Raw genomic sequence first — 27227 nt, forward strand, 5'->3', positions numbered from 1 at the left:
CAGTAGAGTCACGTGAGATGATTTAGTGATGTGTAATCTTTCTAGAATACTGACATAACAGGACTATGATAATGAAAATTTTAGCGTATTACAGTGTTTTGAGCTTCTGGATAATAAAAATTGCCTAAATATATTATATTATGATCTAATTGATACACGATATTGTATGCTTCATCAAGAAATTGTCAGTTTCTACAGTTACTAAAGAAATAGACACTCATCCGAGAATATTGCACAAGCGGCTCGGAATTTTGTCGGAAGCCGGGATTAACCCTGTTCGACTCAATTTTTTGATTTCTATGGCCCGCGACCTTTGCTTTCTCCTCCTTATCGTTATCAAGTGCACAGCTCAGCATCCATGTACACTCGCTATATACGTCTAAAGCGCGCTTTGGCGAACGAATCCGCTTCTCTTTTTCGTGAAGTCCGGAGACGAATGAGCTCTGATGCTGCCAAAGCCCCCGACACTCCGCCGCCTGCACAAGATACCTCATCCGCTTACAAACGCTTCCATGACCGAAGGCCTCACACTACTCAGGTCCTCCAGAGCATGGCCGTTGGTTTCATTGGCGACTCTCTTTCACAGTTAGTTATTTCTCCAGAGAACGAGTACCAGCCATTGCGAACGGTCAAAGTCCTACTCACGGGTTCAATCCTGTCGTTGCCTACCTATCGCTGGTTTCTCTTCATGGCTCGTCGCATCAACCACCCCAATAAATTCGTATCTCTGGCAATGAAGATCGTCGCTAATCAAACCTGTTTTGCTCCTTTCTTTTTGTCATCCTTCATTTCATCCGGCCTGGTGTTCCAGGGCATAACTGATCCCAATGAAATACTAGCAACCCTTAAACAGCGCGTGCCAGTGGCATGGATGAACGGCTGCATGTTCTGGCCTAATATCGTCATCCTAAACTTCACCCTGATTCCTCCTCATTTCCGTGGCCTAGTTAATTCGGCAGCTGGCGTTGTTTGGCAGGCATATTTATCATGGCTTACTTACTCTTCGAAAACTACCGTTCAGCAAGTAATTGACAAGGAAATCGCTTTTGAGCACAAGGTTGAGCATAAAGTGGCTGAAGGTCTTCATTTAGATAGAGCAAAGGTAGCAGTGTTGGCCACCGAGAGAAAAGTACCTGATGCTGCTTCCTCTTCTTAGAATTTTGTAGAGCGATATTTGATAGAAGTCGGCTTGTTCTTACACTCGGGAGTTTTGGTTTGATTTTTTTTTTTTTTTTTTGGTTTTGTAAGTGATGAACGAGATCTAAGTTGATTCGGTTTCAATTGTTGATGCGTATAACATTTGCTTTATTCGTACAGAGGCGCTTCATGGTAGAAACTAGATAAAAGTCATTAACGCCAGTTATGTGTCAACTAATCTACATACTATTATGCCCATCAGTAATATTTATAAAATTGTAAATCTCAGTATCTACGACGAGGATCATTCAAGTGAGGTTGCTGCGGTCCTCCAATATTAGGTCCAGGAGGCTGCTGCTGCTGCTGCTGCTGCTGTCCTAAAACTCCAAGAACATTCAGCTGATACTGCACCTGAGCAAATGCATCCGTAGGATTATTGACCGAGGTAGCAGGTGCTGGGCCATTGGTCGCTGGCTGGCTAGCGTTGACCTGCATTTGATGCAGTAATGCCTGTAGCTGTTGCTGCAGCTGCGCTTGTGTTTGATTTTGCAGAGACTGCACCGGAATTGGGGGTGGCGCGGGCTGCTGCACTGGGGCAGGCTGGGGCGGTGGTACCGGAGCTTGCGTAAGTAACTGCTGTCGAAGTTGAGCTTGAAGCATATTCAGATAGTTTTGTGTCTGCTGCTGCTGCGGAGGTAAAGGGGAAGGTTGGCTCTGGTATTGGTTATAGGAAGGTTGAGACTGAACTGGAGGTGCTGGTTGCGGTTGCTGTATAGCTAACTGGGCAAGAAATGCAGGATTTATATGTGCCCCGGGAGGTAATTGCTGCGCAAAATTTTGCACATTAGGTTGGTAAGGTGCAGCATATGAGCCAGAATATCCACCATACTGATCTGGAACCGATGACGTATGCTGTTGACTGAAGGATCCGTGAGAGTCACGGGATGTTGGTCGGGATGCAAAAGAGTTGCCGCTGCCATATGGAGGCTGACTACGATTATCGTAACTCGTCTGTGATCTTTGTGGCGTGTCAGAATACTCACGGTTATCGCCTCGATCACGCGGCCCAGACCATCGCTGCCTCTCCTCGGCAACATCGCCAAACCGCTCTCGAGCTCCTTTCCGTTTCCTTCTTAGGCGTCGCTTTTGACTGTGTGAAAGCCCTGAAACATCGGAATTTCCATCCTCACCACCAGGGCTCATAGAGTTGTGTGGAGATAGTGTACGCTTTCTCTGATTGGTATGGAAACCTTGGCGAGCTGGAGGCTGGCTTGTACTCAAAAGAAGCCCTGTGGGACGAGTAAGAGTGTGATATGGCTCTTCGTCCAAAATATCGGCGGCTTTTTGTTGCGGAGACTTCCGCTCTTGCAGTAACTGATTTTGACCACTTTTAGATGCACCATCTACAGTTGCAGTACCCTTTGAGTCTTCCGGAAGTCGAGGCTCATAATCATCGTCCTCCTCAGACTCGTTTCTCTTTCCCCTAGAATCTGCAGCAGCCAACTGGTCAAGAAAAGCGACATCCTCGCCAGCTAAATCTCCAAATGACACAATTGAGGGCTGAGAGGTATTTCTCTGAAATGCTGAGACCCTGCTATTAAGTTTTGGAGGTTCTTTCTTTTTGCGCTGACTGTCCTTTTGCTTTAACCGCCTTTTGTGTTCTAGCTCAGCTTCGTCATCCGAGAACTCCTGCTCATTTTCATCCACTTCTTCGTCATTCCAGTTACTTGCATCGCTGCCCTTGATAGCTTTTATCTGTTGTGTATAAACAAAACTACTGTATTTAGGAGCATAATAAACCTCTTTACCAACTTGAGCCCAATATTCAGCAGCCTCAGCGTCAGTCGCAAATTTGACAGAATAAATCGGTTTTTGAACTGGTCCTAGTGTTTCAAACACCTGTCGTAACCACAGTTATTAAAATGATCACCAGTAAATGTATTATCAGGAAATCTTACCCGTCCAAATGGTTTGCGATCGGCAAGAACAAGAATGGAGTCTTGATCTAGTACCTGGTACTCGCCGGTGGTGAACGCAGACACTATAACAGTTTTTCCTACGATCCGTTCAATTATTCCAAGCCTTTCAATTTTCTCATCAGGCCCAAGTTCAATAGTAATGGGCTTGACTGGCTCGTCCAGAATCTCATTTTTGGTCTTGAGTGGGCCAGTATCGCCTTCCTCATATTCATCGTCACCGACATCAGCAGGACTGCCAGGTTCAGAGTCTTCATCTACTTCTCCTTCCTCTTGTTTGCTGTCATCGTCCTCACTGTCGGACTCGTTGTCAGAAGAAGAACTACTTTCTTCGGCCTGCTCTGCTGCTGAAAGCTGGTTATCGCCATTGACATTGCTGATGATGGCATTTCTTACTCCATCCTGGTTTATTACCGGAGCCTTAGAAATACCATCAGCAGCAGGGGCCGAGATACTAGAATCTGGCACATCAATGGATGTGCCAGTCAAAGAGGAAGGGTCATATTCTTCATCAGATTCAGCTTCAGATTCGGGCTCCTCGAGGAGAAATGGGTGTGTCGCAACGGGAGCCTCGCCATCATTGCTTGCCTGACTGCCAAATTCCTCATCTGATTTGTAACTGACTTGCCCGTCGGGGTTGGCCAAAGCATGCTCGAAACTAGCTTCAACGGAAGTTGATGCCGCGGGTCTAGCATCTGAAAGATTTTCGCCAGCCTTCTCGACAGTTCCAGCGGGCGCAGGACTGTCAGACTCACCGTGCGCCGCTATCTGGCTTTCACTGTTCGCATCGGCTTCTGTCGATTGCACAACGAAGTTGGCATCTATTGCGGGTGCCCTTGATTCGCTCAATGCAATATCTGCCGGTAGAGAGTTTGTTGGTGGCAAAGTTTGCTCCATGCTTTACGATCCTGACAGGAAATCACAGTAATAAATACTGATAACAAAACATAAATATGCCAGAGTACAGGAAATTATGATTAGAGCAGATTTGCTGTGGTATGGGATGGTCACTGAGAATGGTAAGGCGCGTCTATTAAATACAAAATCGATTGCAGCAAATTTATTTGCTTGTCCATTCTCACCAAACCCTCAATCCCGCTGATTTTGCGCCGCACGATATTCGAATTCTATTATTCAGTTGGCCTCTGACGAGATTGCGCTAGAAAGAACAAACTGCTTATTAATGGATAAGCGATAGATTCTTATAATGCCTGGATCTGTCACAAAGGCTAGCACTCTTTTGGGAGCCGTGAACCAGGCCTCGGCGCAACATTTACTCTCTGTGTTTGCTGTCGTGGCAGGTATTCGGTCATTATGTGCTCGATTTAGTATTATTCCAGATTGCGACGAAGGTAACTACAATAGTCAATACGTAGTGATCTCTGTTGACTAATATTTACAGTTTTTAATTATTGGGAACCGACACATTATTTGACACATGGATTTGGTCTGGAAACATGGGAGTATTCGCCAGTGTATGCTATTCGTAGCTGGAGCTATGCTTGGATACATGCTCTTCTAGTCAAATTATGCCAAATAGCCGGATTTTCGCAGGTACGCATTGGGAAATCATTGTAAACTTGCTTCTCTAACATAGGGTGATAGACGAATCTATTTTTTGGTTTAAGAACAGTCTTTGGGACCTTTTGCGCCTTTTGTGAGGTTCAGCTGTACGGTTCGCTTTGGAGAAATGTATCCCCGTCAGCGGCTCAATGGTTTATATTCTTGTCGGTTACGGCTACTGGCATGTTTCATGCATCAGTAACCTATTTACCTTCGTCTTTTTCAATGTATTTTACGATGTTGGCTCAAGCCGGCATATTAGATCATGACAGCATACGCTCACCAGTGTTTGTAATTTCAATGTTCGCTATCAGCGGTATTCTAGGATGGCCATTTTCGCTTGCTGTGTCAATTCCGTTTCTATCTGCGATACTGATTCAATTGAAAAATCGCTCGGTTAAAAGACATATTCTGCGAAAGATCATTAAGTCTAGCATACTAGTTCTAGGGTTTTTTTCTATTGTAGTAATCTTTGACTCGATTGCTTTCAAAAGATTACAGATTGTGCCTCTAAACATTGTTTTATACAATGTGCTGGGATCCAATAAAACTGGTCCAGATATTTTCGGAACTGAAGACTGGACATACTATGTATTGAATCTGGTTCTCAATTTTAATGTCATCGTTATTCTTGCTTTATTTTCAGTGTTTATTGTGGTAAGCTTCGCCTATGCTATGTTTATATAGGAACATTGACGCTAAAAAAAAGATTAGCTGATTCGTGTCCTGATTCCTTCTTCTAAAAAAGTGCTTCAGCCCAATGTATCTACAACGCATATTGTGATGGGTTTAACTCCCTTATTCTTGTGGTCAATCATATTTTTTCTTCAGCCTCATAAAGAAGAACGGTTTTTTTACGTTGTTTACCCACTGATTTGTGCTAATGCGGCAATTTTCCTTGACTCTCTGCTAGTAATCGGCAAGACAGTGCTTTATCAGTTAGAAATCCCGAGGCCCCTAGTTACATGGATGGAATATGCAGTTCATATCAGTATTTTGACGATTATAGCTCTTATAGGACTTCTAAGAATCAATGCTTTGCATCATTTCTACTTCGCTCCCTTGGATGTTTACAGTAAATTATTTGAAGAGCAGGAAAAATTTCAATCGCGGAGTGGGGACATACGTAATGTATGTGTTGGACGCGAATGGTACCGTTATCCTTCCTCGTATTTTCTCCCAGATAATATGAGATTGAGGTTCGTTCAATGCGACTTTAACGGTATCCTGCCTACTGAATTTATTGGAGATTCTTGGCTTGACGGGGCATCCAGAGTTCCAGAGGGGCTAAATAATATCAATAAGCAAGAAATGTCATTTTATGTTCCCTTAAGCGAATGTGATTACATGGTGGACTCTAACTATACTATATCGGATGCGGAAGGAAGTGTTGAGCAGCAATACATAATGGATACAGAGTCGTGGGATATAGTGAGCTGCTCGCATCTGCTCGATAGCGATGGCAGTAGTCTCGCCGCGAGGATACTTAAATTACCAGCCAGCATCGAGCGTATAATTCCACAAGACAATACTTTGTATCATAGGAGCTGGGTGTCCTACTGCTTACTGAGGTCGCGAGCAAAGGCCATATCGAATAAGTAAATAATTGATGTGCAAGCATGTGAGAAAAGTGGAGCTGAAGTTGGTGGTCAAAAGTCCGGATAAAGTCAACGTTAATAGCATGTTTTTAAAGCAGACTGCTTTTTATCTCTCTATTTTTTATCAGCAACAAGGAGTTAAAAATTTGCCTGATACTGATGAACAGAAAAAGAATATAATGCTTATAAAATTGTCGTTATGCCGAAGCCTAATTGCTAAACTTTATATGGAGAAGATGTCCCAAAAAAGTGAGCCCTTGGCGAGGACTCAAAGTCTGATTACGAGCGACATTCGAGCCGCACGGGTTAAGTATTCCATTCATGCTACCGTGCTTTGGCCGCCACCTAATCAGGACAGTCAAATCACTCGGGATTTTTGGATAACTTTGAGCGACTTCTAGACTCGTCCTGCTTATATCCCTGCAGCATTCCATTTCATTAGCTACAGCTCATAGCAAAGTTGTCGTGCCGTGCTCTCATTAAGACCATTATGGCTGAAGTGATTGACAAGATAACGCTTTACTTGAAGACGGCGGACCAATATTTGGACAAGGTCATTTTACACGTTCAAACTACTGGTCAAGACCTGGTATCATTTGCCCAGACTCACTTTTCAAATGCGGGTCGACGCGAAATTACATTGGGGTTAGTCGCCGTTATTATTGTTGCACAGATTCTGTTAATCTCGGTGAAACTGGTACAAGTTTTCAGAGCTACTGGCACCGCCCCAGCACCGAAAGCAGTAGGGGAAAAAGTAGGTGAAATAGTAGACGAAAAATCAAAGAGCTCATCTGAATTGAATAATGGTAACTATCTGTTGGTTGTTGGTACTGGCATGTAGAATCTAATGGTTTCTTTCATATAGTGTGGCAGTCGGTGGAATTCAAGACCCCAACGCCAAAGCCTTATCCAAATTGGGATATCAAGACTACTAAGGCGATCTCCTATCGGCCGTTCAAGCACAACTATCATGTTACCATGGGAATCAGAAACTTAGACTGGAACGACTGGATCGAACTTGACAACGAGTTTCTGAAATTTCATGATAGAAAGGTAGAGCGACTGGCAGAGCGCGGCGACAAATTGGTGGCGACTTTTCCAGATGCATTTGATGCTGCAATAGAACTCTTAGAAGAATTTAGAAACTGGCTGCCGGCTCGATACCCCTCCCTCTTCAGGCGCACAAATGTCGGAATTGACAATCTGGTTACTGGTGAAAGCTTCAATATCGTTGAACGCCCACTAAAAAAGGACCCTATGGAAATTGCAGCGCTGCTGCTTCAAGATGATTTAGCTATTATGATGCCGGGTGAAGATGGTCAGTACTATCTAAAAGCTGGATGTATTCTTCTTGCAGGTAATTTATTCTTTTTTTGCTATAAGATTTCGGGTGAAGCTGACTGTGTAGGATTTTGGAGATTGTCCGACAAGCTGGGAATGCCCCTTTCTGAGATCCATACCTCTGGTGATGTTCCACAGTTTCGTGAAAAGCTGCAAGCGTCTATGGAACGGTTTTTTGTTCGTATGAAAGTCGATAAGCCGATCGCACGAAACAACGTAAGACTGCTTCTCAGAGTATGTAAACTATGACGAGATATAATTGCTAAAAGATGATATAGTATTTCCTTCAAACTGATGAGGATCTTGGATGGTCAGCTGCAATTGGTTCCGAAGACAGCAATGATATTGGCTGGAATGCGGCGGCTTTTGCTTCCGACATAACCAAGATGCATTTTCGTTCAGAACGGCAATCGCTTCGGCGATTGCCTAAATCGGGTGGCATTGTGTTCACAATCGTACGCGTTGCATTATGTTTTAATTCATTTGAAAAGCTTCTAACTGAATATATATAGCGTACATACCTTCTCCCGCTTACTGAAATGGCTAAAGAGCCTTACCTTCCAGGACGTCTGGCCGACGGTATAAGGGCTTGGAGCCATGATGTTGCAGACTACAAAGGAAAAGAGAAATATCAGGAGATTGTTTTGAAATTCTTAGATGAAGAACATCAAAAACAGGTTGCGAATGGACTCAAAGTCGATCAGGAGCCGAATAACTATCCGTTTTAAGCTAAGAAAAGATGATTGATTAATGATGGTAGAGATTTTTATGTTCTAAATTTGTATGCATATAGTTTAAGTCATAATTTATACATGTTAATTTACATAAAACACATCCCCATCCGCGACATTTTACTTGCCGAATCGAGATAGAGCTGGTCCAACTTCCGTATCGTCCACCGGCAACCCGCGCTGTTGCTTTCTGTAATTCTGGCGCATAGTTTTCTCTTTCTCCCAAGATTCCTGGACACGTAGCCGTCTTTCGTCAATGACATTATTAGCCTTCTTCCGCAGATATCGTCGTAGCGCCGAGTTTTTGCCTCGAGTTTTTGCTTTTGGCTGGAGTTTGGTATTTTCTTCTTTAATCTTATCGGTTTCACTTGTAGTCACTAGCCGCAGAGCTTGCTTCCGTTCATCAGGTGCTCGAGCGTCAATTCCACCAATAAAGTTGGGATCTAATGCAATCATTTCTGGTTGCAACTTGTTCAGCAAGCCTTGAACCTCAGTCTCACGACGCTGCTTCACAGTCTCATACGGGTTAGCCTCCAAAGCATCGAAGTTCGCTTCACCGGATCCAGGCACAATAAGACTAGAAACGCCATTGTCATGTCCCATAGCAAGAATATCATCAAAGGGACAGAATCTAAGATCACTGACGGCTGATCCTGGACTGAGGTGTGTCATGTACGGAGATTTCTGTTTGACTTTAAGTGCGTCTTTCCAAACACTGACATGGGGTCCCCATCCAACTCCAAGTAATCCTCTATCACTAAGAGTAAGAGTAGTAGCTGGAGTCGGTGTATAGTAAGCATGAACTTCTTTGTACATCCGAACGTCCCAAATCTTGAGCTGACCATCGGCTCCCGCCGAAGTCATATAATTCCCACCACGATCAATCGCAACTGCATTTACAGGACCTTTGTGACACAGCATACTTACAAGCGGGGTGGTCGAGTTAGGAGACCATAATGACACAGTACCGTTTGAGTGTCCAAGGTGTATAATGGCATTATAAGGATTTTGCGCCATTGCTGTACTCGGACCTAATTTCGTTCGAAGTTCGCATACTTGTTCACCAGTAGAAGTATCCTGGTATTTTAACCATCCTGCGTTTCCCACAGTTGCTAAAAGAAAATGGTATCGTAAGAATTCCATATGAGTGACCTCTATGTGCTTCTTTAAGCAATGAACTTCTGCTCCGGTCTTGTCGTAAATGAAAACATATTTTTTCTGGGAAACGGCAAAAAACTGATCATTGTGGAGATATTTTACGTCACGTACTGTTTCGTTGACGTTGAACTCAACATCAAGAACTCCTTCACGAAAATCGAACGATGCAATGTGACCTTTACGCCCGCCGAGAAGTATCTTGCGACCGTTGGTAGTGTAATCAAGCTCATATGGCCCAAAGTCGGGTAACTTGAGGTCAAAAGCTTTTGAAGCCGTCGTTATATCAACGCTCTGTTTCAGCTCCTCTTGATTAAATTTGTAGGTCTTCTCCATGCCCTCAGCTTCGAGGTACCCTGCCTCTTCCTGTAGAAGTAGTTCGCTAGACTTCGCCGCCGCCCTAGCTCTCCGAAATTTTTCATCTGATCGTTTCATAGACTGTCTTAGCCTTCCATCTTTGATTTTATAATTTTTCTAGATAGCAAAGTAAGTACGTATACAAAGAGACAGCAGATTGAAGCTGGACATACTTTCTTCGGTCTAGACTTAACTGATCCATTTGCAGATGTCGGCGCAGATGCCACCTCAATAGCACGGTCTTCATTCTCTAATCCTAGCCCGCTGGCTACTTCAAGAGCAGACATTGCTATGTATTAAGAAGGCTAGGCTAACTATACAGAATGCAGCAGAGAGATCAAAATTTCAAAAAAAGATTTCGCGTGCGGCTTCATTAAGTCCCAGCAACCACAATATAAAGTTACCCTAACATCATTGTCATAACTCCCAAGAAGTCAAAAAAATATTTGAAAACTAAATAACTGGCTGTTGATTCTCTCGTGTGCCACTGTCAGTAATTTGCCGCGATTCTATATTTGTTTGAGACAAAGCAGTAGAGAATAGCATTATGTTGCACCATCATCGCTCTTCACTGAAGCAGAAACAAAAGCCTTACAAATCAAAACACTCCAGCAAAAGTGCTCTCAAGGCAACGAATAAAGGTGAGTTCACCTCTTAAAAGCCGGCAAATATCCTCTCACTGACTATTTTCACAACAGGAAAAATTGAAAAATCAAAATCTAATACTAAGAATACGCATGTTCCATCAAAACTTGAGCGCCGAAATAAAGCAAAACAGCTTATGCTAAACAAGAAAGACGAAATTAGTTTGACTCGCAAACTTTTTGATGGCCGCCAGGGAGCCCCTCGTATTGTGGTACGTACTTATGATGTATGATTCACCATATGTGCTAATACAATTTTTAGGCTATTATTCCTCTGTGCCCGGATGTGGATGCTGAATTAATTGTTCGCAATCTCAATGCAAGCCTTGATGTCTCAATCGATGTACCTAATAGCGGCGTATTCACTGTCCCTATCGAGCGTTTTAATCAAAAGATACAATATATCGTCACTCCTCGTCATTTTACATCGATGGTGAATGCTGCTCAGGTCGCTGATTTTGTTGTTTTTGGGTTGTCTGCCAAGCAGGAAGTTGATCATTTTGGAGAAACGATTTTACGCAGTATTGTTGCTCAAGGTGTTTCAACTGTATATACAGTTGTTCAGCATCTCGCCGAAGTAGAATCAACGAAGATGCAAACTGAGTTGCGCAAATCATTGCTGTCGTACATTACACACTTTTTTGCAGAACAAGAGAAAGTTTACTGTATTGAAACTCGGCAGGAATGTCTTAATGTTTTGAGAGCCTTGACACAGCAGTTTCCTAAGGGCATTCAATGGAGAGATAGTCGATCTTATCTTTTAGCCGACCGTGCCTGGTACGAAGAGACCTCGTCGTCAACCACTGGAGGATTGATTGCAGTTGAAGGCGTCGTGCGTGGAAAGAAATTGAATCCAGATCGATTGGTTCATTTACCAGGAGTCGGTGACTTTCAGATTGAACGTATTTCCTCGGTCGGCTCAAATGATGATAGCGTCTCCATGATGGTCGATACCGATGGTAGTAAATTTTTTGGAGAGTTCTTGATAGTTCCAACTGAAGATCAGGATGATTTGGATCAATATGTGGTGCCCACACGTGGCTCCGAAGACGCGGAAGACATACTGAATGACATACCGGAAATTTCCGAAGGAGTCAAATTGGATGATCACTTCTACTTACATGACGAAGGTGAAGATGAAATAGAGACTCCGACATTAAAGGATAAGAATCGCGTTCCCAAGGGCATGTCAGAGTATCAAGCGCGATGGATTATTGAAGAGAATTCAGACGACGAGTTTGATAACGACGCTGATTCGGATGAGGAAATGGAGCTAGATGAACATGATGGATATGCGGCTACGGCTACAGAGTATGCGGCTACGGAAATAGACGCTCAGAGTGAAATGTTCGTTGATCTTTCTCCAGAGGAAGAAGCGCGACAGTAAGTTATCAACGAATATCTTTTCCCCAGTAGCATTGCTAACGATTATTAATTCAGATTGAAGGCATATCGCGAACGTGAGCGCGAAGAGCTAGAGTTTCCAGACGAAGTTGAACTTACTCCCGAAATGTCTGCAAAAGATAGATATGCTCGATATCGCGGCCTGCGGAATTTACGATCGAGTCCCTGGGATGCTGATGAAACAGACTCCCGCACTCCGTCAGATTGGAATCGTCTCGCACGCTTCCAAAACTTCAGAGCATCTAGAAATAGAGCTATGAAAGAATCTGGTGTAGTTGGTGTTCCAGTATGTTTGAAATTATATTTAAACATTGCGATTAGTGCTAATAAATTGCTTCAGGCCACCACACGCGTTATTTTGTACATCCGTGCAACCAAGGATGTTTTTGATGCTCTTTCTAGCAGATCTTTGCTCCCTATATTTTCTCTACTAAGATATGAGAATAAAAAGGTGGTTCTAAATATGACAGTTACTCCCAACACGGAGTACGAGGAGCCTATCCCCTCAAAGGACTCTTTGATACTGCAATGTGGTCCTCGAAGATATGCCGTCAATCCTATATTCTCCGAAAGCGGAAGGACATCTAATCATGTCTACAAATTAGATAGGTTCTTACATCAAGGCAGTACTGCTATGGCAACAGCTATTGCTCCAGTATCATTTGGCAATACGCCAGTGCTGCTACTAAAGGAAACTGATAAGGGTATAGAGCTAGTAGCATCCGGAAGCGTCGAGAATGCCGACTCTGCAAGGGTTCTAGCTAAGAGAATTGTCCTGACTGGATATCCGTACAAGATTCACAAGAAACTTGTCACTATTCGTTATATGTTTTTCAACGCTGATGATATCGCCTGGTTTAAGGCTGTTCCTCTATTCACCAAGATGGGTAGGCTTGGATATATCAAGGAGAGTATTGGAACGCATGGATATTTCAAATGCACCTTTAATGGTCCTATTAATGCACAGGACACAATTGCAATGGCACTGTACAAGCGCGTATGGCCTCGCGACTCGGAGCTTTGGAATAGCGCTTATTAAACGGTTGTTAATCGTACCTTTAGTGGGGTAATGATATTTATGGTTTGAGTGCATAGCAGCGTAGGAAAATAATGGTTTACGCGTTCTCATCTAGAGTAGACGAGGTTTCTGTGAATTCCAATCTTTGAGTCATAAATTAATTTCGAGCGTCCAGCATGTAGTTCGTAAATCAGATTTAGTGATTTACAAAACCGCCATGACGCGACTCAGTGAATAGTTCTATCTTATGATATTGAAAGTCATACAAGCTTTACTTTCCTCAGCCCAATTTAAATAAATTTTGTTACTCTCGCAATACTCTTTACGGGTAAACTGATGTTATTTTTGCCTGTAGCGTCCGCAAAAGGGAGTACCGAACAGAAAAAGTCATTCTCAGTGTCGATAACTTTGTCAGTTGATATTGGTCTTTTATTGGCAATCTGTATTCGACAGTAAAATAAAAAATAAAAAACAAAATCAAGAAAAATCGGATACAAAAAATAGGAGTCCGTTAACAGAGCAGGAAGAGGGAAGACAAGCAACTGTTCACTAACATAATAGCGGTTTTATGTCATTTTGAAATTAGAGGTTGAATTTCCACTGTGCGGCGTGGAACTGATGCATACTAAAATGATGCACACGCTAGCCAGGAACGCTGAAATCATAGAAGTTTTTATCTTTTATGTGCAATTTAAATGCGCGTTATTTATGAAAAGACAACTATGCATACAATACAATAACATCTGCAAATACTAATAAAAACCAAAGAAAAAAAAATTAATGCCCACAACAGTAATCTAATCGATCAAACGCCAAATAACGCAGACTTTAATGTTTGGCAACTCCGTCTTTTAACCCTAGTTCGTATACAAGGGAATGTGTATATGCATAGTATGCAATTTGTTGGGCTTGACGGAGCCATTTCCCGAATCTCTTTCGCGCAACGATTCCTTCCTATTCAGACTTGAGACAGCGCTCTGTATTTCGTCACACCCTCACATTTGCACAGCGACGACCACGCGTGGTCATGAGCGCTTGAAAAGCTGAGTAACACGGCGTCGTAATCGCAGCAAACCAATCTTACTCCACATCATGAATTCGATCCAAGCAGTTTTGATGCGACGGGTAATGGAGGGCTGAGACTGGGCATTGCGAGTAGTTGTTCGTGGAATAGTTGCTGGAATACCGGCAGCTTTTTCCTGCTGCGTGGTGTGGTCGACCATTTTCAAAAGAAGGAGAAATAAATCGAGTGGCAGTTGGCAATTTTTGGAGAAGGAGTATGAGCTAAAAAAGGAGGAAATACACTGGCAATGGCTGACACGGCCGAAAGAAGAAGTGCAGAAGAACCAAGTCTGAGCTGTTCGGCGCGGCTTCTGTAGGTGCACGTGTAAACTGACTGCAAAGCAGGAATGCCATAAATGCATAGATATATGATCAATATAACCACAACTTAGGCGTTGTTAAGTATAGACACCGGGTAGCTGCATGTTTCAATAACTCTAATTATAATTACCCCTTGACAACATCACGTGTATGAACGGCGGCGGCTACGTCATTGACCGTACGTGCTTGCTCAATACTCGAGAGCAAAGAAGTATCCAAACCGAGTTGGGAAAGGCAGTAGTCTGTAGTTTGTACTTATTAGCCTAGTTTATGTGTTTCAATTGTATGCCCGCTTCTATCTGTTACTTGACTGTGAACTGACGTAGAGCTTGCTATCTGCGCTGCCGAATCGAGCACGTTTAGACAAAACATAGGATAGATATTGTAGATTATATACAACAAATTGTATTCTTATCCCAACGATTTTCTCGCTTGGTGATTTTGTTTGCACTCTCAACACCCTGGTAGTTTGCAAAGCACTTGCTCTTTGATAGACACATGCTCCAGACCTTGTGCGGCAATTGGCCTCTGCAACGCCAGCCTAGATCTCTCCCAGCAGCCCGAGCTTGTCTTATCGGCTTAATTATGCACCACTTAAACCTTATTATCACTTATTATCAGCCGAAAGCCGCACAGCACTGTCGCCTAGACAGAAATTTTTAGAGAGAATGGTGATGGATAAGAGTCTACAGAGAATTTTAGACCGACTACCTAGCATCACCCTTATCATTCCTCCTATCAACAAGACTTCGAACTATCTCGGTTTCTGACAGTTTTCTTCTGTGCTGAGTGCGATATTTTGCAGCTCTATCCGATACGGCAGCGCAGATAACAAGCTCTACGTCAGTTCACAGTCAATTAAGAGCCGATTTGGGCCACTTCTACTAACTGCGCAGCAAAGATCAGCTTTCGCATTCGACACCTAAACAATGACGCTATCTGATACGGGAAGAGCATGGCTGCTTGCAATCTGCTCAGGCATTGCATGCGTTTTAGGCAGTTTCATTATTTGCTCTGATCTCGTATTACGGCGGTTTAAGCGTTTCCAAAGCTTCGATATCAGAGAAGACAAACGGATATTAGTCTACGGCTTCAGTTTGAGTTCTGGTGTAATGGTAAGAAATCTGCTATCAAACATTTCAGCAAGTTTGCTCTAATTCACTAACACATTTTAGCTCTTGACTTCGATGTATGAACTACTTCCAGAAGCAATGGAGAATCTAGTCACCTCTAAGGCTCTCTTTGAGAAAGAAACTCCCTCTGGACTAGTTTTGATGGCGTCATATGTGCTTGGAGTTGCCATTTTTGCCGCTCTTAACCAAATTATTCATGCTCTTACTACAAAGAGTGTCGTCCATTGTGCTCATGAGAACCTTGATGATGGTGAAGGTCACAGTCACGGCCACAGTCACAGTCACGCCTATAGTGAGCCCGATAAAGAGAAATCTCACGCTCATTCGCATTCTGGTTTGCAATCAAATTTGCATTCTCACCAACACAACCATGTGCCTGAGGCACCAGCTGTTGTTACCAGCTATGGTTCGACAGTGTCGGAAAAGGATCCCCTGATTCGAGTCATGACACACCGTCAAAATCTAAACGATGAAACCACTTCTCTCGAAGACGATCTCAATTCGTATATACAAAGTACCTCATCTTCAACTTCTTCAACGGTGATCATAGAAGAGACTGATTCTGCCATTCAAACAGCAACCGCAGAGCCCAACTCTAACTTCGTCGATCTCCTAGCTATTGGTCTGCAAACCTCTCTCGCCATCTCCCTTCACAAAATTCCTGAAGGGTTCATCACTTATGTGACTACATATGCCGACCCGGAACTCGGTCTATCGGTCTTCATCGCGCTCGCCATTCACAATTTTATAGAAGGTTTCACCATCGCTTTTCCTCTCTACCTAGCCCTCGGATCTCGCTGGATGGCTCTCGGCGCCGCGTTCGTTCTCGGCGGTCTGTCTCAACCGCTAGGTGCGCTTATTGCATGGCTTTCATTCCGTAATTCTGAACCTCCGAATGCTGACGAAGGATCCGTTATCTACGGCGTCATTTTCGGTGTTGTTGGCGGCTTCTTAACTATCATTGCTTTACAAATGTTTGCTACCGCTGTCAATTTCAGTAAGAAGCCAAGTGTCTGCATTAATTGGGCCTTTGCTGGTATAGTACTGGTTGGCATTGCTATGAGTTTAGGCGATGTCTAGCCTTTTTATTTTCGTTTTCTTTCTTTCAAATGTGTATTTGTGAATTTTTCTCAAAAGTGGATAGTCATTCTGGGTTTCGGTTTCTTCTGGCGTCATATATATATTTATGTATATATGCATACATATGTTTTTGTTTCTTTGCTTATTTGCGGATAATTATATCATGAAAAATCCTATTTGACAATTAAAAACCTATACTCCATCATTTACCACTAGCCACAAATAATATTGCAAACTCATACGATCTTCCTCATCCCTCATCATTGTCTTTTTACCTAATACACAATATAAGCTTTAGTTTCACTATTTTGATCATCCTTTAGTAACTGTTTATACACCTAGTCACTAACATTAGGTTCACGCCTTTCCCAAAACATCAGTGTATGCACCTTCTAAACATTCTGTTAGTAATTCCCCAAATGGATTATAAAATATCAGCATAGATCACGTACCCCCTTTGCGAGCCATTGACTGCAGCGTTTTTATAATAGCCTGGTGAGTCAATCCTGGCAAACGATCTCTATTTAGACCCAGCCATTCAATAGGAGGCGTTGCTTCACCCATATCCTTCAATTGCGGAGTAGCGATAACCGGTGGTTCCAGAGGGATGTAATTATATATTTTATTCAATTTTACCTCTTTGATCTTCTGTCCCAGCTCATCGCTATCCATCAAATGTCTTTGCGAGAATGGCTTGCCATCAGACTGAATCTGGTGTATAGAAAAGGCATTGACGTGCGTATTCCACATATCACGAATGAAATTAATCGATCCTAAATTCCATCCGACGTCAACTCGCCCCTCAAACATACTCCAAAAGATAAATTCGACTGTGGTCATATCATCCGGAGGTTGCCATGTAGTCATCTCGACACTGACAGCCGGAATCCTAATGATAGTACCTCCCTTTGACTCTTGAATATACTTCACAAACTTATCAATCGCAATTGTACTGACATCCTCATCAAGACGACGAGCAGTAGAAAGCGCAATCAAAAACTGGCCGAGTCGCAGCTTCAAATAACTCTTGAGCTTCTCATTCTCAAGTCCCAAGTTAAATCTTGCCAAAATATTAACTGCTTCAACTCGCAGAACCTCACTATCGGCAAGGGTAGTTGGAAAAACGTCGACACGAAATCTCCTGATTTGCACATTAAGATTAGTCGCAAGCTGGATTGACTTTAAATCAATATTCTCATCATCTATATCAGCCTCACGGATGCTGGGAACGCTATGAATCTTAAATCTCTCTGAGTCGCGCAAGACTGCTTGATATGACGACGCGCGATCCTGTTCAATTCTTTTGATAGTCTTGAGAATCGCCAGGATATTCGATGGTGCCAGAACTGTTAAATAAACACCGATAGAATCACAATCAGCCATACCGACCAGAGAATCGCTACCATGTGCGTGGAGTCTCTGATTCAACATTGTCAAATGCAGAGCTGATCCTGTGGCAATCAAGAACAAATGATAATCAAAGTACAATTTTGACTTTAGCGTCTCGATTCCGGCTGTAAATTGGACAAGCGGTACACCAAAGCGACCGTCATCCAAAATCTCCCAGCGGACAATAGATCTGCCTCGAAGATCGCCGACATGTAAATGACCACCGAGTCGACCACGACAATCAGCAAGCAGAGTACAGACACCGAATGTAAGATGCTGCTCCCAGTCTGAGGACTTGCGAAAAGTAAGCCATATTTTGTCAAGACTGCACTCGAGCTTTCCAAGAGACTGACCAAGATCCAGTTTACCTGTCACATCAACCAGCTCAAAATCAACGTTCCAAGGAAAGGCATTGGTTGAAGTTACACGATGGTACTTTTCAACCACCAATATAGCACGCTCATTGGCTGTCTTTTGAGGCATAACAGACGAAGGAACGAGGGAATGATCAGGTGCCCAAATATCTTGGAATAAAAGCAAATCATGGCTTTGCTTCAGATTGAGATAGAAATCAACACCTGCAACCTTCACTACAAATGATAGTCCAGTATTGCTGCTGATTTTCTGATCAGATAAAGCAGCCACTGTCACCTCCTTTACTGCTATCTGAGCACTAGATTCACGAGAGTAGATATGCTGAAGAGAGGCTCGCAAATTATGCAACTGAGTAGTAACCGTAGCAAATTTTGGAGAATTCGGCTTATGAAACGTATTCATAGAAAAGAACACATCATCAAACGAAACCGAAGTTGAAACCTTTGCAATAGGCTCGCAGCTAAATGTGAACTCCTGTCTTTCAAATCTTAATTCAAAGTTAACTTCCAAATCTCCAAAGAGCTTATCTGCAGTTACGACTTGAGAAGCTTCAGGCGTATATTGCGTGGTAGACATATTTAAAGACTTGCCATCTGCGTCATCCTCATACTTCTGCTCCCGAAAGCTGTCTCTAAGATAATGTAGCATCTCTACTACCACAGGCATCACTTTAGGCTTTAACTGATTAGTTGATGACTCAATAAGAACTTCAGCCCCTAAAGAACGAGAACTTAAAGAGACTGCATAGTCCGCCAAAACACGCACGCCAGGAACATGTAATGTTCCCAGAGACTTAGTCGATTCGGCGTTCTCAGCACCATCTGAAGGACCAAATGATGTCGTCCTTCTGATCAGAGTTGGTTCTTCTGTATACTTCATGTTCGTATTGCCAAATAACTCAATAGTAGCACCAGCAAATTCGGCTTTCACGTTGATGGCACTAAACAATAAACTCTTTCGTTCAGCTGAGATCGGAGCCTCATTGCTGGACCCTCGTGCTACTGACGCATTATGATGTGCAGCAACATGATTTTTGTAGTCTTGAATTTTTTCGGCAGCCGCAGCAGCCGTCTTCGCCACAGATGATTTGATCTCTTGAATTGAGTTGACCACCTTCGGTATAACTTTCATTTGCACTGCAGAACTTTGCACGATAAAACCCAGCGCACGATTGGGACCATCATGGTTCAAAGAGACGTATATTGATATATCCGGCATCATCGCCGAACTTTGTCGAGGTATCTGATGTGAAGCCAAATTCTCAAGCTTTGCCAGCTTCTCTCTTGCCACAATCGCAAACTGTTTAACCTCCATAGCAATTCTGCCTTCACCCTTGGATGCGAGGCGCAGATGATCAGATCCAATCGATAAGAAAAAGTTATAGGGATCATCTCCAAAATCATCAGATATCCAATGCAAGGCACAGTTTAGAAATTGAACTCTTACCAAAGCCTTGAAAATCCCATCCCATGTCTGAATCTCAGGACTGGTTTCTGGTGTAGTTGGAATTTGCGGCGCACTTGATCCTGGATCCTTCAAGAAATCCTGAAGATGGAACTCGGGGAGGTCCAGATTCATGAGAGACTCCTCAAATTGACTTAAAAGCTCTACCATTAATGTTGAGCTATATGGGGAAAGGGTGAGTATCCATTTGGAGCTTTGCACCGCAATCGCTTGACGAACTGAATTTTTGTCCGACTTGTCCTCATTCGTCTTGACTGACAAAATAACATCAGTATCCAGAATTTGGAATTTGCTGCAGTTGAACTTCTTGTTGAGCAGAAATAGTTGAATTTTTGGTAGTGAAACTCCGAGAGACATATTGTGAAATGGCTTGTCCTCCAGACCGTGATTGGGATTTGAATGACCTTCAGTCTTGATATTTTCAATCGTCATGACCAATTCCGAATTAGACGATTCAGCCTTCAAGACGATTCCCTTTATGTACAGCGATCCCTGTATCTTCACATCTCTAGGAGGACGAACAGTCTCCATTGACCTTGTATTTGAAATGTCCGGAGTGTACTGTCGAAGTAAACTTAGAGTCCTATTCCACTCCTTCTGTGCTACCATAAGTTCTGCTTTGGTGACATCTCCAGACAAGACACTCGCGAATGTAGGGAACGACGAAGCATCAAAATTGACAGTATCGAGATTCATGCGAATATCAACGGCGCGACTGTATTCTGAAAAGTCCTCAATTCGCATAATAGTCGTTACTCGCGGGAATTTGGTAGCAGTAATCAGCGTATCTCGAGATTTCTTGCGCTGTCTAAACTCATATATCTGCTCACCTGCCTCAAACGCAACCGAACGAATTTTGTCAACTCCTGGAGTCACGATAATTTGGACTGCGGAGCCCTCCACGTTGAATCTCAGTGAGGGTAGCATATTAAGCACAATTTTATAGTTTCGTAGATCAATGGATATACCAATTATATCTCCTGGAGCAGGTTTGTGAGTGGTAGCATGGGGTTGGGCGTTTCGGTCTTTCTCGCATGAGATCTGTTTAGGCTCTGCTGAAACGGCAGGCGGAAACAGTTCACACATTTGACGGACTTCATCGCTGACGATATCAGTGATAAGTCGAGAAATTCCAATTGTATCCTCTTGGATCTCAAGAGTTACATCGGCTACTCGAAGGTATGACCGAGCCGCTTTTGGATTCGGCAGTCCTGATAGTGAAACCCAAATGTCCGATTGCTGGATTCCAAGAGATAGCACCCGCTTTTCTCTGGAAGCTTTAGGATCAAGAACATCAAATTCCAGAGCAGTAGCACGCAATAAAAAGGATGACGGATTATAACTCGCCACTGACGAGGATGATTGCTTGTCAATATTAACAATAACGCTAGATTCGATGCTATGCCCCGCGTACTGCAGTCGGAAATTGCGGCTGTGAAGAACAGTAATAACTGACTTCACGCTAAGCACCACATGAACCTTAGCAATTTCGGGACTCCTATTTGCGACATCAGATATCGGACCAGACTTCACCGAGGAAACATTATTGACCTGCGAGACACAAATATCTTGAATATCATGGAGTCTACTATCTAACACGCCTTTTATCTCTTCATACAAAGGAATAGAACTCCAGATTGTTATAACGCGGATTTCTTCGCATCCAATTGATAACGACATGTGTCTCGCTGATGCATTACCACCTAGAACCAATTCTTGAGACGGTGAAAACTGTAGATCTGGCTCAGTTCTCTGAGCGCTCGGCTCGGCGCATGTCATACTGAAGGTTAGATATGACATCTGCAGATAATCCTCATGTTCCGTGCCGTTTGCAACATACAGGGTTACAGATTCAATGTCAATCAGAAGTTCGCGAGCAGAAGGCGATAATTGAACTAATTTCGTTTCGCCATCAAAGACATGATTAAAGAAGTAACATGTGCGGATGTCAATCATTTCCCAGTTTCTCCATCTCAAAAGTATATTGATTGTCTTCTCTTTGGCATCTGAAGGAGGAGGAATATCCAACTCTAGATCACACGCGATATCTCTGTTAATATCTGGCGGTAAAGCTCGCGCGATATGACGGAATCGAGAAATAAGTTTCCAGCTATCATTTGTACGAATGTGATCACTAGAAGAACGCAAGATATAGGCAGGACGAGTTAAAAAAGATGGATCATGCGCAATTTCGTAAACGGCGCTAGAAGCAGCAATCAGATAAATTAGATTCTTTGTCCGATTTTTCTTGCGAGTTGCAATTGCACCTAGCTTCTTAGATATTGGCAATAGAGGACATATAATATCAAGAATAGAATGCGTGATCCAGTTCATTTCCTGTCGCACAGCCATGAACCCAACTGACTGGATCTTGACAGATGAAATATCCTTTTCTGTGCCGTCACGATTCCAGATTTCAACAAGTTCAACCTTCAGCTCAAGCGGAGTTGTCCGCCCCATATGATCTTCTGTGTCTTCGTGCCGTACTAATCCAAGACTCATATGATCCAAGGTGAAACATACTCTGGCGACTCTCTGCACGGGATGTCGACGGTAATCTCCATGATTCATACTTTTATCACGAAGTTGAGCACTTATCACCATAGCTTTCCCTTCCAAGTCAACATGGTCGCGCATTGTGATCTGTGAAGGTTGCATTGCGCAATCTGTGAGCTGGTTCTCTACCTGTCCATACCGTATATGAATACCAGGAATTACTATGCGGAACCCAATAATTTCATTCACGTTATTGAGATTGCTTTCAAGTCGGTCAATGATATTGATTTGTAAACTGTCGTATATTCCAGAAGGCTCCTGTCATTAAATTATTAGCATCGTATACTTTATTTTCATCAACATATTGGCTATTTTTACCGGGCGACTAAGAGCATCTAGCACTTCTACCAGAGTCTCCAATCCATCTGCAGACAGAAACCCGTCAATACCACCGCGAAACTCAACTACATAGGCATCATAGGCAACCTCAGAGTTATCGAGTGGACGCATTGACCCAATATCGCTCTGTATTATTCCTTCATCCATTTTATATATCTCGCGGTCAAAGCCGTTACTAACAGCACTCAAATCCTTAGAGAAAAACCCGATATATTAGCAATCTATCTGGCAAACCAAAGGGGTCTGAAAAAATATCATACCTTGAATGCAGTCATACACGAATATGGTGGCAAAAAAGTACTATGAACTTTGCTGTTCTCTTCTTTATCTGCACTCCGACAAGTGGTATAAAAATCATCTATCAACCAAGTTAGCTGATTGTCCATAACCATCCTATCAAAATAACAAAGATTACCTAAATATGACTTTTCATATTGTTGCTCCATCCTCACTGCACTCAAATCATGATGGATTACCGAACTGTTTTGGGACTTAGCACAAAATCATAAACTAAACTCTAGAAACAAAACCGACCTAATCGAAGCAGTACTAGAGTTTTCTCTAGACATAATATCCGTACTTTGCCATCCATAAGATCCGCGATCAATAAATGATTGCCTGTTCTCGACAATTAGTGGCGGAGGTAAACCGGGAGTCGGCAAGGCAATCTTCAGTCTATCGATGGCTTCTGGATCTATCCGATCGGATGTGTGCATTTCAAGTTCTGGGATTAAAAGAAACGAGGCTCGATTAAAGGCGGCATCCTCAGCTCTAATATGCTCCTGCTGCAGCCTTTGCCTTTCAATACCAAACTTTTTGCGATCAAAATTGGTTATGAAAAGAGACGTATTAAAATACCCTAAAACCCTAGAACCCTGTGATTTGTCTCTCAGCTTCTCACGACACAAGAAGCTGATATCAGGAATCTCCACACAAAGACGCGAATTGTATGATCCCGTCGCCAGATCGTTCAGTTGAATCGTTAATTCAGAAGTAAGAAGCGCTAAGGTGGATTTCTCGGTGTGACAAAGTGCTCGCAGAGACGGAATCTTGACTCGCAACATAGTAACATCATATAGTGGGGGATCAGGAACAATAAGAGAATTTTCTTTGTCTAAAAACGTGTGCCTGAAAACTGAAACAGCATCGCCTAAGCCCTCGTAGAGTGTAGGACCGCCTTCTGTAAATATCAGCCCAAGATTAAAGTCCCAGTTGCACACATAAGTCGGTTCCGTCGGAGGGAGTCCGAACATACGATGCCCATAAACCGAGATGCCTACAGATTTCCCATTAGATACCAACTATAATATCAACTTGTTCGAATACTCACCGTCTATGAAGACTTCCGGGTCACGTACACCCACAGCTTCACGTGTCGTAGTCAGCACTTGTTCCACAGGGAGATACAAAGCAAATCCACGAATTGGACTGATATCAATTTGCAAATCTGCGAGCCACATTAGTAACTACTTGATCATATTTTCATATTCAAAATATAGAAGCATACCCATATAGAAGTTTGTGAAACGCAGGTCGACGTCAAGCATGTCAAAGTCAAGTCTGAAGTGACTCTCGGCTGTATATATCATACGGGGTAAAATCAAACAGCCACGATTTGTTTTATAAGAAATCAGCACATCTGTAGAGTTTTGTAAGACAGGTAGCTCGGCTTGTGGAGGCGCTGACGAGAAAAAAGATTGCTCATCAGTGCTGCGCAAACTAGAGTCGAACAATGAAGAGTCGCTCAGGCTTCCCGCCCCATCCTCGGAGGAGCGATATTCATTTCTTCCCCGCGTAAATTCTTCAAGAGTTTTGAAATGGACGTTATCGCCGAAATAATTCTCTCGAATCTTGATGAGATAGCGAATTAGAAAGCCATAGGCAATCAAACTAACGTCACCGGTAGAAATGTCCATGACTAATGTGTCGATAGGCATAGGTAGTGCAGAACTCATATACGTATAGGAGCCTGTAAGTTCTAAGTCTTTAATTTTTCCAAGTTCACGCAATTTCAAGAAACTGGCTAGTGTATTCCATCCTGGAGGCTGTAAATTTAAATTTACTTTTTCGCCCTAAATTCACAGTCAATATCATTAATCAACATTACAATAGCTGAACATACCAGAATCTTGTATGACACAGTACTGTCAGTAGGGAAAACCTGTGTCAGAGGAACATCAATCTGAGCCAACAATTTTGGGCTCGCAAACGAAAGAAAAATATTGTCCTCAAAATCAGTCAGATTACTGATAATATTGGAGTCATTAACGTTGAGATGTATTTCAACGTCCAACAGCGCAAGATTGAAAATATAGTGTTGAGGAACAAAGCACTGGTACGGGGTTCCAGGGCCGGATGTAAAGTCAGTCAACATATCAGAGATCATTGTTACATGCTCACGCAGGAAGAACGCCTGAGTCCCTGTTGCCTCACAGTCAAAAATCCAGGTATCAAGTCCATTCCATTTTAATGAAGACGATAGATCACCATTCAGCTATCAGAAAAAATTAGTGTGCAGCTTCAAATTAACTTATGAAAATACTCATTTCGTACAGAGAATTTTTTGGAAGACCACAGAATATCATGATTGACACTTGAGCGCACATCAAGGCCACAAAGCTCAACAGACAGCGTATGTGGCCAACCATGCGAGGAAGCGACCAGCGCAGTGGAGTAGCTGATAGTAGACAACTCGGCCATTTTCAGTTCAATCCAACCAAACGATCGAATCTCATTAGCTACTTCGTCTAAAGCTTTCTGCTTTTTGAACTCTATATCTTTGCTAGATTCGCGAATTGGAACACGCAGAATAGTAGACTCGTCAAGCTCCACATAGAATTTCATATCGGTATTGATTCTAGGTTCTCCTGGAGATAATTTCTCTTGCGGAACACCATCGACCCGAGCAGACGGGAAAAAGCTGTTAAAGAAGAAAGCACGCTGTCGATCTGCCCAGGGTCCATATTGTATGGTTCCATCGAAAATACGCACAGTCATTCCCCATTCAGGAGGTAATCCTCCGACTCCAATATCAATCGTCTCCGAGCATCCTACGGGCAACGGCTCAGGATCTTCAGGAACCACTCCAGCAACATCATAATAAAATGTGATACTCGCTTTTCGAGCATCCAAAACTGATGTGCTTTTTGCATATTCTTCTAATTGATCTGGATCTTCGTTTAATGCAATATCGTCGTCGTCGAGATAGCGCTGAAGACCTTGCCAGGCCCCTTCAGATTCACTCTCATTATTTTGAGCAGCGTAAGATCTCCTACTGATTAAAAATGACACAAAATCCAAGAAACTCTGCCATTTACTATTTCGATCGCGAAATAGATTCATTCTCTGATCTACCTTTTCCGTTTCTGCGTAATTGTCGGAGTAGTCCATGTTCGCCTTAATCTGAACTACTGGCTGCTGAAACTCAAAATCATAGGTCATTTTATAGTGATCTAACTCTGATCTTGAACGAACCGCATCAATACTTCCTGCTCCGTCCGTAAATTGGTACACCATAATTGTAGGCGTTGTTCTGTTTCCGACTACCAATGAGCCTTTCTCACAAACCAGTTCGATTGGAAACATTTGGAGCATAGGAGATTTCTTGGGATCTTCGATATTGTAGAACTTCGGCGCATGCCTACCCGTTGCCTCATCTGCGTCCGACAAACTTGGATCTTTATCATTGTGGAAAGTTCTGTCAGATTTCTCATTCATAGATGAATCGAGCGCAGTGCTTGGAGGAGTCAACCCCGATGAGTCTCCAGATCCAGATCCATCGTCTCTGGAGTCAGTTCTAGCAGTGACACTGATCTCGCTCTTTTCATCATCGAACATATATCGGCCATTCACACTCTCTCCCTCTAAGCCAAGTTCAGAATCTCCCGACGAGTGCCGCGTAGCAGCATTCTCGTATTCACTTAATGCAGATTCGTATGCCGGCGTACGATTATATACGAACCATTCAAGGCCTTCGACGTAGAGCAAGAATCGGCGTGGTAGAGCCTCGTTTTTCTCGCGCATAGCTGGATCAGCAAAAAGCCCGCATACACACGTACGATTGAGCCAGTATCGCCAGGTGAAATGTCCCTGCACTGCAAAAATTGTTTCATTTGTTCCTATATATCGTATATCTTTAAAAAAGATACGCCCTCCAAGAAAAGATACTTGTATAGCCCTGACGTCGACAAAAACATGATACTTGTGCCAAGTATACCAACGAATGGACAAAGAAAGTAATGTCCCGACAACGCGATTGAAGTAGAATAAAACAAAAATAACGGCAATTCCAATCACAATAAGTTCAACTAAGAATACCCAGCTAAATCCGATCGACGAACGGAGCGGAACAGCCGCGAATTCTGAGCTCGAGTCGAGCATCACTGAAGCAGGTTGTGTTCCGTTTTAGTAAGTTTATTATGACGTGTATTGCTCCAGGATCAACGGCATCAGCATTCAATAGTGGCCCTCATAATATTCATTGTCAAGAATCTGGAACTGAATTTTGAAAGACTCGGAAGTGATAAATGGCAGTTACTCTCAAGCGATGAGCTACGGTTAACTGTTGATGTTGGATCCGAATGT

The 27227-nt window shown here is 42.9% G+C and overlaps 8 protein-coding genes across 8 annotated transcripts; 5 read left to right on the forward strand and 3 right to left on the reverse strand.

Annotated features, from left to right (window-relative positions):
• The first annotated feature begins 184 nt into the window (after positions 1-184).
• On the forward strand, positions 185-1398 carry V2V93DRAFT_365325 (uncharacterized protein). Its single transcript, XM_066909052.1, has one exon. It carries the CDS (start codon positions 359-361, stop codon positions 1154-1156), a length of 798 nt encoding a protein of 265 aa, XP_066767358.1. The 5' UTR covers positions 185-358; the 3' UTR covers positions 1157-1398.
• V2V93DRAFT_365327 (Gar1/Naf1 RNA binding region-domain-containing protein) lies at positions 1042-4134 on the reverse strand. The gene is made up of 2 exons (XM_066909053.1): positions 3096-4134; positions 1042-3036 (listed from the first exon to the last, which is right to left on the reverse strand). Exons 1-2 carry the CDS (start codon positions 4008-4010, stop codon positions 1423-1425), a joined length of 2529 nt encoding a protein of 842 aa, XP_066767359.1. The 5' UTR covers positions 4011-4134; the 3' UTR covers positions 1042-1422.
• Positions 4135-4320: 186 nt separating this feature from the next.
• On the forward strand, positions 4321-6278 carry V2V93DRAFT_321164 (Alg9-like mannosyltransferase family-domain-containing protein; the record flags this gene model as incomplete). The annotated part of the gene is made up of 4 exons (XM_066907351.1): positions 4321-4465; positions 4516-4667; positions 4719-5333; positions 5391-6278. The coding sequence occupies 4 exons, from the start codon at positions 4321-4323 to the stop codon at positions 6276-6278; spliced, it is 1800 nt and encodes a 599-aa protein (XP_066767360.1).
• A 243-nt stretch (positions 6279-6521) lies between these two features.
• Positions 6522-8405, forward strand: V2V93DRAFT_152115 (uncharacterized protein). Its single transcript, XM_066906873.1, has 5 exons — positions 6522-7080; positions 7140-7631; positions 7683-7831; positions 7894-8070; positions 8128-8405. Exons 1-5 carry the CDS (start codon positions 6765-6767, stop codon positions 8341-8343), a joined length of 1350 nt encoding a protein of 449 aa, XP_066767361.1. The 5' UTR covers positions 6522-6764; the 3' UTR covers positions 8344-8405.
• Positions 8359-10179, reverse strand: V2V93DRAFT_343481 (WD40-repeat-containing domain protein). Its single transcript, XM_066907846.1, has 2 exons — positions 10032-10179; positions 8359-9975 (listed from the first exon to the last, which is right to left on the reverse strand). The coding sequence occupies exons 1-2, from the start codon at positions 10143-10145 to the stop codon at positions 8467-8469; spliced, it is 1623 nt and encodes a 540-aa protein (XP_066767362.1). The 5' UTR covers positions 10146-10179; the 3' UTR covers positions 8359-8466.
• Positions 10180-10319: 140 nt separating this feature from the next.
• V2V93DRAFT_365335 (uncharacterized protein) lies at positions 10320-13240 on the forward strand. Its single transcript, XM_066909054.1, has 5 exons — positions 10320-10499; positions 10557-10714; positions 10765-11885; positions 11943-12192; positions 12247-13240. Exons 1-5 carry the CDS (start codon positions 10406-10408, stop codon positions 12943-12945), a joined length of 2322 nt encoding a protein of 773 aa, XP_066767363.1. The 5' UTR covers positions 10320-10405; the 3' UTR covers positions 12946-13240.
• A 1733-nt stretch (positions 13241-14973) lies between these two features.
• Positions 14974-16714, forward strand: V2V93DRAFT_365338 (Zinc/iron permease). Its single transcript, XM_066909055.1, has 2 exons — positions 14974-15422; positions 15483-16714. The coding sequence occupies exons 1-2, from the start codon at positions 15237-15239 to the stop codon at positions 16518-16520; spliced, it is 1224 nt and encodes a 407-aa protein (XP_066767364.1). The 5' UTR covers positions 14974-15236; the 3' UTR covers positions 16521-16714.
• V2V93DRAFT_152225 (uncharacterized protein) lies at positions 16699-27219 on the reverse strand. The gene is made up of 10 exons (XM_066906874.1): positions 25197-27219; positions 24766-25137; positions 24151-24715; positions 23974-24090; positions 23178-23919; positions 23059-23123; positions 22904-23001; positions 22623-22835; positions 16973-22562; positions 16699-16912 (listed from the first exon to the last, which is right to left on the reverse strand). Exons 1-10 carry the CDS (start codon positions 27021-27023, stop codon positions 16878-16880), a joined length of 9624 nt encoding a protein of 3207 aa, XP_066767365.1. The 5' UTR covers positions 27024-27219; the 3' UTR covers positions 16699-16877.
• Positions 27220-27227: the final 8 nt, after the last annotated feature.

Source organism: Kockiozyma suomiensis (genome assembly GCF_038497685.1).
Source record: "Kockiozyma suomiensis strain NRRL Y-17356 unplaced genomic scaffold V2V93scaffold_3, whole genome shotgun sequence".
NCBI lineage: Eukaryota > Fungi > Ascomycota > Lipomycetes > Lipomycetales > Lipomycetaceae > Kockiozyma > Kockiozyma suomiensis.

Coding starts and splice junctions, on each gene's coding strand:
- V2V93DRAFT_365335 (XM_066909054.1), top strand. CDS start 10,406: ATGTTGCACCATCATCGCTCTTCACTGAAGCAGAAACAAAAGCCTTAC. Junction 10,715..10,764: donor AGGGAGCCCCTCGTATTGTG/GTACGTACTTAT, acceptor TACAATTTTTAG/GCTATTATTCCTCTGTGCCC. Junction 12,193..12,246: donor CTGGTGTAGTTGGTGTTCCA/GTATGTTTGAAA, acceptor AAATTGCTTCAG/GCCACCACACGCGTTATTTT.
- V2V93DRAFT_365325 (XM_066909052.1), top strand. CDS start 359: ATGTACACTCGCTATATACGTCTAAAGCGCGCTTTGGCGAACGAATCC.
- V2V93DRAFT_152225 (XM_066906874.1), bottom strand. CDS start 27,023: ATGCTCGACTCGAGCTCAGAATTCGCGGCTGTTCCGCTCCGTTCGTCG. Junction 23,920..23,973: donor CCCGGAAGTCTTCATAGACG/GTGAGTATTCGA, acceptor GGAAATCTGTAG/GCATCTCGGTTTATGGGCAT. Junction 22,563..22,622: donor TAGATGCTCTTAGTCGCCCG/GTAAAAATAGCC, acceptor ATTTAATGACAG/GAGCCTTCTGGAATATACGA.
- V2V93DRAFT_365338 (XM_066909055.1), top strand. CDS start 15,237: ATGACGCTATCTGATACGGGAAGAGCATGGCTGCTTGCAATCTGCTCA. Junction 15,423..15,482: donor GTTTGAGTTCTGGTGTAATG/GTAAGAAATCTG, acceptor AACACATTTTAG/CTCTTGACTTCGATGTATGA.
- V2V93DRAFT_343481 (XM_066907846.1), bottom strand. CDS start 10,145: ATGTCTGCTCTTGAAGTAGCCAGCGGGCTAGGATTAGAGAATGAAGAC. Junction 9,976..10,031: donor TTAAGTCTAGACCGAAGAAA/GTATGTCCAGCT, acceptor TTTGCTATCTAG/AAAAATTATAAAATCAAAGA.
- V2V93DRAFT_365327 (XM_066909053.1), bottom strand. CDS start 4,010: ATGGAGCAAACTTTGCCACCAACAAACTCTCTACCGGCAGATATTGCA. Junction 3,037..3,095: donor ATCGCAAACCATTTGGACGG/GTAAGATTTCCT, acceptor TGGTTACGACAG/GTGTTTGAAACACTAGGACC.
- V2V93DRAFT_152115 (XM_066906873.1), top strand. CDS start 6,765: ATGGCTGAAGTGATTGACAAGATAACGCTTTACTTGAAGACGGCGGAC. Junction 7,081..7,139: donor CTCATCTGAATTGAATAATG/GTAACTATCTGT, acceptor TCTTTCATATAG/TGTGGCAGTCGGTGGAATTC. Junction 8,071..8,127: donor GTGGCATTGTGTTCACAATC/GTACGCGTTGCA, acceptor GAATATATATAG/CGTACATACCTTCTCCCGCT.